The following is a 13,095-nucleotide window of genomic DNA, read 5'->3' as shown; positions in this document are numbered from 1 at the left end:
CAAAATTTAACGGGTCCATCTCTGGGCCATTGCTCGCCCCACCACCAAGATTGGTGAAAATCAGTTCAGTACTTTTTGCAAAATCCTTTCCGACAGAGAGTCAGACGTGGGTGATAATATAACCTCTTTTCTGGAGGTAACCAGCTCTCAGAACCCTAGAATGAATCCACTTAGGTTCATCATTGATATGGTGTAGTTGCCCTTCACTTCTACTTTATTCTGTGATCTACAGCAGCTACCACAGAAGTGTAATTTGAAACTTTAAAACTGATTAAAAATACATTTTGTATTGATAGAATCAAGCAAGGAAAACGGAAAGACAGGATTTGGACAATGATTTCCATAGAGGTACTAATGCAGCTGCTGGGGAGGATTGTGAGCAGATAAGATTAGCTCAATTTATTTGACAAAACACAGGAGGGTTAAAATTATGAGATTAAAGACTATATTAAATTACATAAAAATGAGAGAGACGTATAGAGGATTAAGGTTTAAGATAGCAGAGAGATATTACCTGGATTTAATGTTGAAGTGATAAGATGACAGGAGAGATAAGTGGAGGGAGGGACGGACCAAGGGAGGGGAGTTATTAAATCATGGTGAGGATTAGACGGCTGGCAGAGAGAGGCTGTAAAGCTGTCGCCTCCTCTGGCTGAGAAGTATCATCACACAGAGAGAAAGAGAGAGAGAGAGAGAGAGGTTACAGAGGAATAAGAGAGGAGAGGAAGCTGAGAAAAGGGGAGACTGGAGGAGAAACAGGAGGAGGAAGCAAAGGCAGAAGAGAGGAGGAGCAGAGATGGAGAGATGAAAGGATTAAATAAGGAGGGGAAGATAGAGGAAGATGAGGAAATACCAAAACATTAAGTGATAAATAAAAGAAGAATAGAAGAAGAATATCTGGGAGTAATGGAATCAGACTCTGGTGTCCTCCACTCAGCCTCTCTGCCGATAAATCAGCCGGGGCAGTTAAAATGAGATTTCTCAGCTTCCTCCCTCAAGTGGCCGGCCACATTTTCACCTCGTCCTCCTGTAAACATAATAAAACTACTTAATTCCTCAACCAGGAGCGAGAAACACGTGGTTTTATTCTCTGGAGCACTCCAGGGAGCTGGAGGTCACAGAAAGCATTTGAAGTATTCAGAGGCTCTGATTTTACAAGGCGGGTCAAAAGTGAGTACAGTGATAATGTAAGAGGAGCAGCTGCTGCCTCCCATCATGCAGCGGTAAGCGAGCGTCTCAACCTGCACGTTCTTGCACTAAATCTGAGTTTTAGATGCATCCCCGACTCATTCAGAGTGAAGGCAAATAATGTTTCCAAACAAATCTTACATATGAAACATTAGAGACTGGATCCACTCCTCACTGATGTCACAAAGCTTTGTTAGTAAAAGAAGATAATAAAAGAAATTTTTGAGTATGAAACACTCATTCTGTGAAATGTTAAAAAAGTTCATAGGAAGAGAGGAGGTGCGTCCTTGGACTGATTTGTTTCATCTTCCTTCTTATATTTAGCTTCATGTCACGGGAATGTCATGGTACTTCAAAGCCAAGTACATCCATCAAAAGCTGTGACAGAGGCCTTGTTCAGACCTGGTATTAACATCTGTCTCAGGTGATCTGGTCACAAGTGGAGAGCTCTAATTGCAGGTGGGAAGACACATTGAGGACACATTTGAGATCCACTCCAGTTGGTCTGGCCCAGATTCTTCAAGCAGTGTGAACGCAAATGTGTCCCATTGAAGGACCGCCTACTCCACGTCCTCTGCAACAGTCTCATTAGTCCCAACACACTCTCATAACGAACTGAAAATATTTTACTATTTCAAATGGAAAAAACCTTATTTCACTGTGGAGCTGTGAGCAGCACAATGATTCGTTCAACCCTCGGTGTCCCAATCTTTCCCTCTCTCTCTCTCTCTCTCTCACAAATAGACACATACACACACACACACACACACACACACACAGACATCGGCAACAGGCCCATGCATTGGCTAAAAACAACACTGCATACCTGTTTATTTGCATATAAAGCAGGGAAGTGAGATCTGATCACAAGTGGTCCCTTGAGATGGAGAACATCAGGGTCAGCAGACAAACAAACACAAAAAAATTTAAAAAATCCACAACATTTTTTCTTTTCTTTTGAAGAATGAAATGTTGTGAACCAATTTGTCCATATTTAGGAAGACCATTTTAATCAGTCTTTATTTAAACAAACTTTCCCTCTGCTAACATAGGAAGCTCTACACAAAGAGTTGACATTTCAGAGCAGAAACAGCCTATTTCAGGAACACTGTGTTAGAGGATGTAGGTTAGAGGGTCAGAGTGATACAGTATCTCAGTCTTTATCCCAGTCTTACTATTCTATGTCCAACCTCTTTCACCTCTCCCCTTCTCTCTGTGTTTAACTTCACCCTCTCATCTCTGTCTGCATTAGAAACCAGCGTTCATGTCGTTCCCAGCTACATATAAATGTGTAATGAGGCTCGGCTGAAAACCTGGATGTGACCCAGCTTGTTTTGTTTACTCATTGTTTAGCACCAACCCCCATGGTGCAACAGGAAGAGAAAATAAAGACGGGTCAAGCTGATAACCATGGGAACCGTTTTCCTCAACAATATCATCGACCTCTAACCCTCAGTGTGCATGTGTGTAAAACTTTATCAAGAAAACTTGTATTTACAGCAGCTGCAGAAAGTATTCAGACCCGTTCACTGTTTGCAACTTTGATGTTTATATAATTTTAAATGGATAAAATTGCCATTTTACCCAACAATCACCTACCTATAATGAGAGAGTGAAAACATGTTTCTTAAAAATAAAAAAATTTCAGGGCCTTTGTTGTGGTCAGATTCATCCTGTTTACTTTAAAGGTCCCATATTCTATAAAAGTAGATGTTCATGTGTTTTTTGATTATAAAGCTTTCTATGAAAGTGTCAAATCCTCAGTCCACAGAGAAATGCACACAGCCTGTATTCAGAAACTGAGCCTTAAAACGTCAGGACTTCTGTAACTTTGTGATGTCAAAACAAAGCAGTCCCCGCCCTCAGCCATGCCCCAAGCCCAGCCCAGCCTTTACCTGAAATCTGCTATATTTTCATTCAGTCACTCAGAGAACAGTGATCCAATCAGAAGAGAGGCTCAGAGCCTCTGTTCTTCAGGTGAATGAGGCTTGTAGCGTATAGCACTTTGAGTGGACTTAAAAAACCCTCTATAAATGCATTTAGATCATCAACAGAAACTTCACTGGCAACAATTTTGATAATTAAGTAGTTTTTTAATTAAAAATGTCAAAAACCAAAAAAAATCACTTGTTTTAGCTTCTCAAATGAAAGTTGTTACACTTCACTATTGGTCTGACCAGCTGTTTGAATATTACAGCCTTGGCTTCTGGAAAAATGCTATGAATTTTTAGTTTTTTCTAATCAATTAATTGAGATGATAATGTAGATGGAAAAGATAACTGCTTGCAACAAAAATAAACTGTACCTTTAACTGCATTCGGGTGAAAATATGACAGTTTGGGTCATGAAAAGGGAGTGAGCGACAAACTTGTGAGAGACACTTTTCTTTCAGCGCAGTGTTTTAAGAATAAAATATTGTGTTTTGGTTGGTTATTAGTACTTGGATGGAGCAAGTGAGCAGTTTTGTAATTAAAGGTAGTGCTATACAACAACAGTGCTGGTTGTGTGCGTTAAGGAGAGTAAACTAACTGTCCTGTGTGGTGAACAGCTGAGCTGGATCTGAAAGAGACAATTTCGACACATGTAAACGGTTTATTTTTAGTCTCCCAGAGTTCATGTGTTCATCCGGCTCATTGTGTTGGTGTGACAGTATATGTACAGTGAACTGTACTGTATGTGTGAGGGTGCTCTGTGTGTGTCAGTGTGTTTGTCTCTCTCAGGTTTGTATGTGTGTATGAGATCATGTAAGTGTGTTGTGTGTGTGTGTGTGTGTGTGTGTGTGTGTGTGTGTGTGTGTGTGTGTGTGTGTGTGTATGTGTGTGTGTTTAAATCAAACCGACAGACAGAGGAAGGAGACGATGAGTTTCCTTCAGGGATTTATTTAAAAACTTTTGTTAACACCCAGGTTTCCTAGGAACATAGCACAAAAACAAACTCACACTAACACACACACACACACACACACACACACACACACACACACACACACACACACCTGCATGCTTACAGATTTACATGAAGACATTTCACTGGTGATCTCTTTTCCTTCATAATAACTATGTCTCTTTCACAGTTTCTTCTTTCCTTTTATCCATTTCTCTCTGTCTTTCTGTCTGTCTTTGACACACACACACACACACACAAACACACTTTGTATATCAGATGAGCAGAGAGGAAGAGACAGTTTGTTCCTCGTCTGTCTCCATGCTGACAGGTCTGAGGAGGTCGTTTCCTCGAGTCAAGTGTTAACCACAGATGAGCCACGGTGATGTGAAACATATGATGCTGTCACCACACTGCAGCTTCTACAGTTATATTTTCCATGTAGGGATATGATTATTGATGACATATTCACTCAGGTGAAGGTGGGGTTTGTTGTTTCACCACAAAAAGAAGAAACTCATCTGTCTCCTGGAGTTTGTCCCTCCAGATGACAGGTTTGCTGTTGTTTTCTACTGTTTATCCAAAGTTATTTGTTCTTCATGGCACATATCCTGGACAATTTAGTTCTGTCTCTCTCTGTTTGACATCACCCAGGAAATACATCCTTTAATTTTGTCTTCAATCTTTAATTGATATATAACACATATTGTGAGGTGCACACAGATTTGGTGATTTCTTTTGCTCATCATCGGCTTTCAGAGAACATGTCATAAAGAACAAGACACATGCGTGTGTTTTTTAAATGAACTTTGTTTGTTCCCCGGTGTCTGACAGCTCATCTGCCATCACCTGTACATAACAAGAGAATGCTTTTAATTTGAAAATAGTTTTATCCCAAGGCTACGATTTGGTGGATAAAAGGTGGAGGATATTTAAGGCTGTGATTAAATTGTGAGTCACGCACCCTGAGTCAAACACTGACTGAACTCATCATCTTCCTACATGAATACAAAACATTTTGATGTGATGAGCACAGGACACAGATACACAGTAAGATTCAGTTTTCTCAAACCTACAACAATAAGTGTGTGTGTGTGTGTATGGAAAACTGAGATTTCTTCCACATTTAGTCACACTGAGGTTAAATTAAAAGGTGAAGCCTGTCTGACTGTGTTTCCTCTCTCAGCAGGCTGCCCTCCAACCTGTTGAGCTCTTTAAAACCTGCTGACAAGATGCTAGCCAGCCAGCGAGCCACCATGACAGACAATGATAAATTATGATATGATAACATGGTCAGCTTCTCCTGAAACTATGCTTGTAAGCATTTTTCTGTCCCGTCTGAAATAAATTCATGGTTAGGCTTCAGTTAAAGCTTTGCATTTCAGAGACTTTTCAACACTACCAACTGTTGTGTTGTCCTCATAAGTAGACAATCGTGCATCAACCTAGGGCCCCGGATGGATCAGGAGGATCCTGAGCCAGAGCCTCTGTTTGCAAATCAACTACAAAAAGTAGAAAACTAAGAGACACAAAATGACCACAAAGACATGCAAAAGGACTATGTATTGGTGCAAAACATAGAATACACCTCTCTGTTCTCCAACACTAACGTCCAATGCAATCATATTTATTTTATGCAATAATATTTATTCTAATCTACTTTACATTTTATGCCTTGTACTTGCTATTTTATTTCTTTTAATGTGTTGTGTAAAGTGTGTTGTTCGGTGTCCTTGAGTGTCTTGAAAGGTGCCTATCAATAAAATGTGTTAGTATTATTATTATTATTATTATTAATAGACGAACAACACAACAATTTCAGTATGTGTGTCTATCTCCTATGTAGGAAGGGTGTGGTGACTTTTAATTTGTCTTCTATGCAGGGTTAGCATTCAGCTAACAAGCTAACTGTCTTCCCTCTCTCAGCAGGTACGTTCCAGTTGCATTTCTCAGTCTGAACTCTTAAAGTTGGCCAGCCACCACAGTCGTAAGCAGTGCAAAATGATAAATTGACCCATTTCCCTTGTGAGCTACATTCCCACATTAACATAGCCACCCAGTTCTAGCTGCACACACAGTATAGCTGCTGTCTACCAGAGATTTATTCAGGTGTCAGCCAGCTTGCTAAGGGACAAAAACAAAGCTGAGAGGAAATATGTGAACGGGTAAAAGAAGGAAAACTATGTTCTTTGGTGTGTTTGTTTTGTAGATGTGCAGTGATTGAATTAGACTTCATATTAGGACTGTTTAGTCATGAATCCAGGAACGTCCCAGTTGGGATTTGAATTGAATTGTCATCATGCTGTTTTGGTTTTATTCAGGGGTCTGATTACCACATAATTCTTTTTTTATTTAGAACACATGATGTAAATTAAGGCTTCAAGCTCTGTTATGTCCTTCACTTTCAAACTGTGTCAGGTATTCCTGCTCACGTCGTCTTACAGCAAACTCTTTCTTTTTAAGTCACCGGGCTGGCTAAGACTGGGTCTGTCTGACTCATTGACTCTCTGTTTTTGAGTGTATGCACATGTGCTCATACTGGGGAATGTTTTATAAATGGAAGCTCTGGATATTGGGCTGTTGTAGCGAACCAACTCCAGCCAGTGATTTCTCATTAAACAGAGATGGTGGTGAGCGTCTTTGGTTGGAGTCAAGTCTCTTTCGATATGAAAGTGTACATCTGAAATTCCAGTAATAGTTGATCTTTATATTTTACCACTGACTTAATTCACTGAACACCTGTATTTTTCCACATACATAAACAGCTCAGATATCTCTACTTTGATTGACTTTGAACTTGGAGTGACTTGGTCCATCAGGGTGAAATATCACAATTGATTGATGGTTTTTGCCAACATTTTGTATGACATCCATCATCCCCAGAAGATAGAACATGGATAGACGACATAATTTTTTCAGTCATTATTAATCCAACAACTCCTCCAACTTGAACAACCACACAGAACGTGTGTTTTTCAACCCACTGACACGACCAATAGGAGTCTGCTGCAGTGGCAACCCTACGGCGGCAGGTGTACCAGACCTTGCTTGTCATGGTTACAATAATAAACACGTACATACGTTCGTCACCATGGTTACTATAATAACCATAATGGCTTGGTTAGGTTCAGGCACTAAAACTACTTGGTTAGATTCAGGATTGGGTTAAAATAATCCTCAACATTAGACAATCCTTGTTGTCATGGTTACAATAATAACAATGTGGTTATCAGCTCTGTGAGGCATAGTGGTGCTATGAGCTAAACGCTAACATCAGCTCCACCTCCCCTCTTTGTCTTTTTCCCTCCAGTCAGCTGCAGCCCACAGTGTGATGTGACCGGCTGGGTCGTCCTACTTCCCTCTTTCTCTCCACGTCAGTGAAGATCAATCAGACATGACGACCCGACAGGCAGCCGGAGGAGTCAGGACCAGAGGAGTGGAGTCTCCTCAGATAATGTTGCTGTGTCTCCTCCCACTGCTGTGGCTTCAACCTGCAGACTCCATCACTGCTCCTGAAGCCAAAGCCTGGAGCCAGACCGGGCCACGGCTGCAGCTCTCCCACTCAGGTAGGAAAAAAACCAAGTTATAAACTATTATGTCTTGGTATTTTAAGTCCCCTCCTGCTCACAAATATCTCTTTTATTGTTCCTTCCCATGAACATTTGAGCTTAACTGTACATTCAGACTGAAGGTGGTGAAAAAATTGACTCTGGCTACCCTGCCAAGGGCACTGTTGAAATTCGTGGGCACTCTGACAAGTTTGTTTGGAATGCTTGGTCTTGCAAACTTTATTTTAAGGTCAAAGCAAACAGACGTACAGCTGTAAACTGGTATCTTAGTCTATCTAAGTTGTAAAGGATGGGGAAACCCGCCACTGCAATTATCAATTCCTCCTCCATTGTGCTTGGGAACAAATGTTTGATAGGAACAAAAGTTCACATGGTTGTGTTCTCTAGTGTTTTCTAGATCAGAGCACTCCTACATTCTGATTGGTTGCCGCCAAACTCTGTCATAGCTCATTGGTATAAAGTTGCTTGGACTTCAACTTTTTCTGACACCCACTCCACCCAACACATGCCACCAATGGGCATGCCACTGCTCACTCAGCTTAAGTCTCATTTTAACATGTGGACGTACCAGCAAAATTTGTGACCAATCATGGTCCAATGTGCAACTTAAAAAAACAAAAGTGAAACATTTGAAATGAACATTGTTTACATATTGATGGATTCTGAATGTTTCAATGAGGGAGAAGAAGCAGGTGTAATTTTAAGTAATTTTTAATGAACTTTTGTGTGGAAAAAACATTAGTATGAGGGAGAGTATTTCTGTGGGCCTGTGGTTGTTTGGTAATCTTAAGCAATTGTTTATAAATGAAGATGAAAATGAAGATAAAGATAACTTGTGCAAATAAATATATGATGAAAGGTTCTTGTAGATAAACGTTTTGTACCAATTACTCTCAATGAAAATCCTGATCTGGTAAACATTCAGTGCAGTGACAGAAAGACAATGGTACCATAATTACACCTGAATATAAAATATCATTACACTATGAAGGCAGCAGCAGTGAACTTTTGCTGCTTTTGAAGTAAAGCATGAGATTCTGCTTTCATGTTATAATAGACTATTAATTTTAGTGGTTTTAAAGACCACAGATAAATCCTTATTAGTAGACTTGCAGTCAATAGAAACCAAGCATTGACTTTGCTCTGTTTAAAAGTGAATTCTTCTGAGGTTGAAACTCCACAACTAAACCACTAAACAGATAAATGACAGATTCAGTTACATTTTTCTTTGTACAGATAATATATTTTTATTGCCTGTAACTTCACCCATTTGAACACTCTATGCCTCATGTACATGTTTTCCGCTCCATTTAAACAGAAACATTAATCATGGATGTCATTCATCACTGCTTTCCTCTGAGCTTTTGGGTAAACACATTCAGAGTGAATGGAGGGGGCGTTTTGGATACATTTTGGTCGTGAATTGTGGAATTTTTCAGGCTGCTTGTGCTCAGCCTCATGTGCTTTTATTTTGGTAAATTAAAGGAGAAAGCGGCACAATAAATTAGTCTGATTAATCTAATCCATTAATTGACCATCCATCCACCATATGTCTTTCATATTTTTGCCTCCTCTCCTTCCTGATTGGTTTGGTGCCTATCAGTTAACATCCAAACTTGTAACACTGCAGCAAACAACCCAACCCATTCAAAACTGGATGAAATAAATGATGAAAGTGAAACTTTGGGTTATTTCCCTGCTCTTGTGATGTCTGATTCGAGCAAAGTCTGTATCCAGTTTAAGGTTTTCAGCAGTAAAGTCATTTTCTCAGGGGACATATTGCTGCCAGAGCTGGAGAGAACTTCATAACAGTATCATAAAGATCAGTGAAGTAATGTCTCCTTGATACAGTTCAGAGTGGTCTGGTAGATGTTGTAACTGTAGTAATGTCTTCCAAAATGAATTAAAATGACTTTTTCATGTCTGTTTCCAGAGTTTTAGAAACCATTATGCTCTGTCATCTTGATTAATCTCGACAGCAGATGCTTTTTTCCTACAGTAAACCTTCGTGGAGGCAGCAGGAAAGAATAAAATGTGAGATTAACAGATTAACCACACAGGAGGTGATGCTGTGTTGACGAGAGCCCAGGGGCCCGTGAATGTTGAAAACAGCCTCAAGTAGATTAATGGAAGCAAAATAATTTAAATTACTTGCAACTAATTCTCATAAAAAATGGTCAGAATTGTTTGTATTTGTGGTAAAATAGTTGATTAAGGACTGTCTGACATCATCGTCATTTTCTTCTAAAATAACACGGATGAGAGTCTGATGTTGTGTATATATGTAGACATAGGTTGTGTTTGGTATTTAACTAGCAACCAGTGCTGTTGATTTTACGACACTGACTCATGGTATCGTTCTTGGTGATGCTCTGCTGGGCCTGGACTGCAGGCGTCTTCACCTCTTGTTTGTTCCGGAGGCTTTTTACCTTCAGTTTGGTCTCCAGCAAATTAAAAGTTCAGCGTAGGTCAGGTGATAGACATGCCACAGTTTACCCCCACCCCCAAAAACCTTTTCAGTATACTGAAGATCCTTGTCCTGCTGTATTGTGTCCAAACTGGAGGACTTGTATGCATCCAACACTGTTCACTTAGCAGAGACAACTAACAGACAGTGGTGAATGCAACATAGACACTAACCAAAGATAACACCTACCATTTGTATAATCACTTGGAACACAAAATATGAAGAGTGCAGGGCTCAAAAAAAAGAAAGAGCCCTGAAAGTGTCAAAATAATACTTCATTAAAGGTCCCATATTGTATGAAGTGAGATTTCCATGTCTTCTTTGATTATAGAGCAGGTCTAGGTTCTAAATTAATACTGTGAAAGTATCAAAGTTCTCAGTTTACAGAGAACTGCACACAGCCTGTTTTCAGAAACTGAGCCTTAAAACGAGCTGTCAGGACTTCTGTAACTTTGTGAAGTGACAATGCAACACCCACCACTCACCCAGCCATGTTAACCTTGCAGGATTTGGTTTCTCTGAGTTTTTACCTGAAATCTGCTACATTTTTATCGGATCACGCAGAAAACAGTCAGCCAATCAGAAAAGAAGGCTCAGAGCCTCTCTTCTTATTGGCTCTCTGACCTGTTGTTATTATCAGAGAGAAGCCTGAGAGAGGAGATGTAAAACTACACTGAGATGGTTTTTGGTTCTTAAAACCACAAATATATCCTCTTACATATATCAACACAGGAGAAGCGTAACATATGGGACCTTTAATCGTAACCAAGGGCAAACTTTTTAATTTTTTATTTCAAAATTCTATTATGTTCTTGTGTGAAATTGGACAAAGACAATGTGGGTCATTGCTTCCAAACTAACTTTTAAGTTATTCTGCATCATAAAACTTTATTTTCTCATTTCAGACAAAACACAACACTGTCTAAAATAAAAATAAAAGGGGGCTTTTCATAATAAGAGCAGAGCAGAGCACTTCACACACACTTAAAATCACCAGTGAAGTCATTTGCCCACTTCCAGTCACATTAACACACTTTTTGTTGAATTCTTGCTTCTCTCTTGGCAACCAACAACAGCAGTAAAGCCAACAACAGTTTCCTCCCCAGCAGCAATTAGTTCGGGGGGGCTGGTTTCATTGTGGGTTTGTTAGTGAGACGTTTGTCCAGCGAGCAGTCCACTGAGTGAGTGAATGGATGAATACGTGGATGGATGAATGGAATTAGTGAAGCAGTTTTTAACAGTGAAAGGGGGAGGATTTGGGAATAGTTGCTGCTGATGTGGCAGGATTATGGCCGTCAGATACAGTTAAAACACTGCACCAATGTTAGTCATACAATAGAGGGAGGAAGTTTACTGAGACACGATGTGATGCAAATCATAGGAAACTATAGGTATTAGTTTTAAATGGAGGGAATCTTCTTGCAGTGGACGTTTATTCCTGACTTATCATGTTGATGACGTTACACATTAAGGTCGTGTGTTGACATTTGAGCCATCTGCTAATGAAAACCATGAGATGTAGTTGAGAGCTTTGTCACAGAAGCAGATCTTTGTTTCAACAGTTTCCAGCCTCAGGTCACTCGGTGGATTTTGTAACTGATTCCAACTGAAGAGCTCTTTCCAAAACCAAATCCTGGAAAAAAAATCATCCACTAAATTTGGCTGCTCCAAATGGAAGCAGAGAAGCTATGTGCTTAAAGCAGCTCCAACAAATATAATTATATTAACAACAGATCATGTGACTAATGCATTGATTTATATTTTTCTACCGGTGCTTGTTTTGCCTAAAGAGCAGGTGACTTCTTTTTTTCTCCCATTTCCCCCTAAATACTTAGGGTCTCTGGAGGAAAGCTCAACCTCTACATCCAAGTGTGTGTGTGTGTGTGTGTGTGTGTGTGTGTGTGTGTGTGTGTGTGTGTGTGTGTGTGTGTGTGTGTGTGTGTCTTTTTGTGTGAGTGTGTGTGTGTGTGTCTGGTCAGACAGTAGCAGTGCAGTGGTTTTCATGGCAGTAAAGTGAAGCAGTGAACACCAGTTAATGAAGTAAGACGTGGTTCTCTTGCTGCGTTTGTAGCTGCGGGATCAACAGTAAAGAGACTGTTAATATTTTATGAGGCAGATACTCAGACAGGAGCTTCAGGGCCAATGAACAAACACACTCATACACACACCCACACACCCACACACACACACGCACACACTGGCTTGTACTTGTATCTCTGTGAGGACAATCATATCATTGACATAATGCATTCCCTAGTCCCTCACCCTCAGTCCTTTGAAGTTGTGAGGACCAACAACGTCCTCACTTTTCCAAAATGTCCTCATCCTGTAAGGTCTGTAACTCCAACTGTTCCTCACAAAGATAGAAGTACACACACACACACACAGGGAGAGAGTGTGCGTCACTGCTGACCCACTGTGTGACCCGAGCAGGAATCCAGAGAGACCAGCCCTCATCCTGCAGGGAGACACACTCCGTTAGCCTTTAACCTGACCAGGAGTGTGTGTGTGTGTGTGTGTGTGTGTGTGTGTGTGTACACTTCATTGGCCTAAAATAAAAGGAAAAAAAACAGAGAGCAAGATAAAAGATGGAGGGACATTGAAAGCATTACCTGTAGCTTGTGTGTGTGTGTGTTTGTGTGTGTAGAGTCTGTTTGCTATTATCTTCTGGCTTCTGGAAAACACACACTGCCAAACATTCATCGGCTCTGACTAGGTTTCACACACGCAGACGCAGGTTTTAGCTCATACACACACACACACACACACACACACACACACACACTCTGTATGTCAATTGGACACATCATGAATATGAAGCTAATCACACAGGAAAGCACATGCAGGTGCACTTAAGTACATGTGAGTATCTGCGCGCGTGTGTGTGTCTGTGTGTGTCTGTGTGTGTGTGTGTGTGTGTGGAGATTTAATGTAGATTTAATGCTGAAAAGAACTGAAATATATTTCCCATCATTCTTTGATCTAGGT

The 13,095-nt window shown here is 40.3% G+C and overlaps 1 protein-coding gene across 1 annotated transcript in view; it reads left to right on the top strand.

Annotated features, from left to right (window-relative positions):
- Nucleotides 1-13,095, top strand: part of LOC139630556 (semaphorin-3D) — a 99,175-nt gene that overhangs the window by 34,167 nt on the left and 51,913 nt on the right. Inside the window, exon 2 of the mRNA XM_071494122.1 lies at nucleotides 7,382-7,637. Coding sequence (XP_071350223.1) covers nucleotides 7,466-7,637 — 172 coding nt within the window. The 5' untranslated portion in view covers nucleotides 7,382-7,465. The remainder of the gene's footprint in view (nucleotides 1-7,381; nucleotides 7,638-13,095) is intronic.

This window comes from Trachinotus anak, unplaced genomic scaffold (assembly GCF_046630095.1).
Source record: "Trachinotus anak isolate AG129_WGS33_773 ecotype Australia unplaced genomic scaffold, CSIRO_AGI_Tana_v1 ptg000013l, whole genome shotgun sequence".
Lineage (NCBI taxonomy): Eukaryota > Metazoa > Chordata > Actinopteri > Carangiformes > Carangidae > Trachinotus > Trachinotus anak.
The sequence above is the reverse complement of the archived record's forward strand: the minus strand, read 5'-3'. Positions and strand labels throughout refer to the sequence as shown.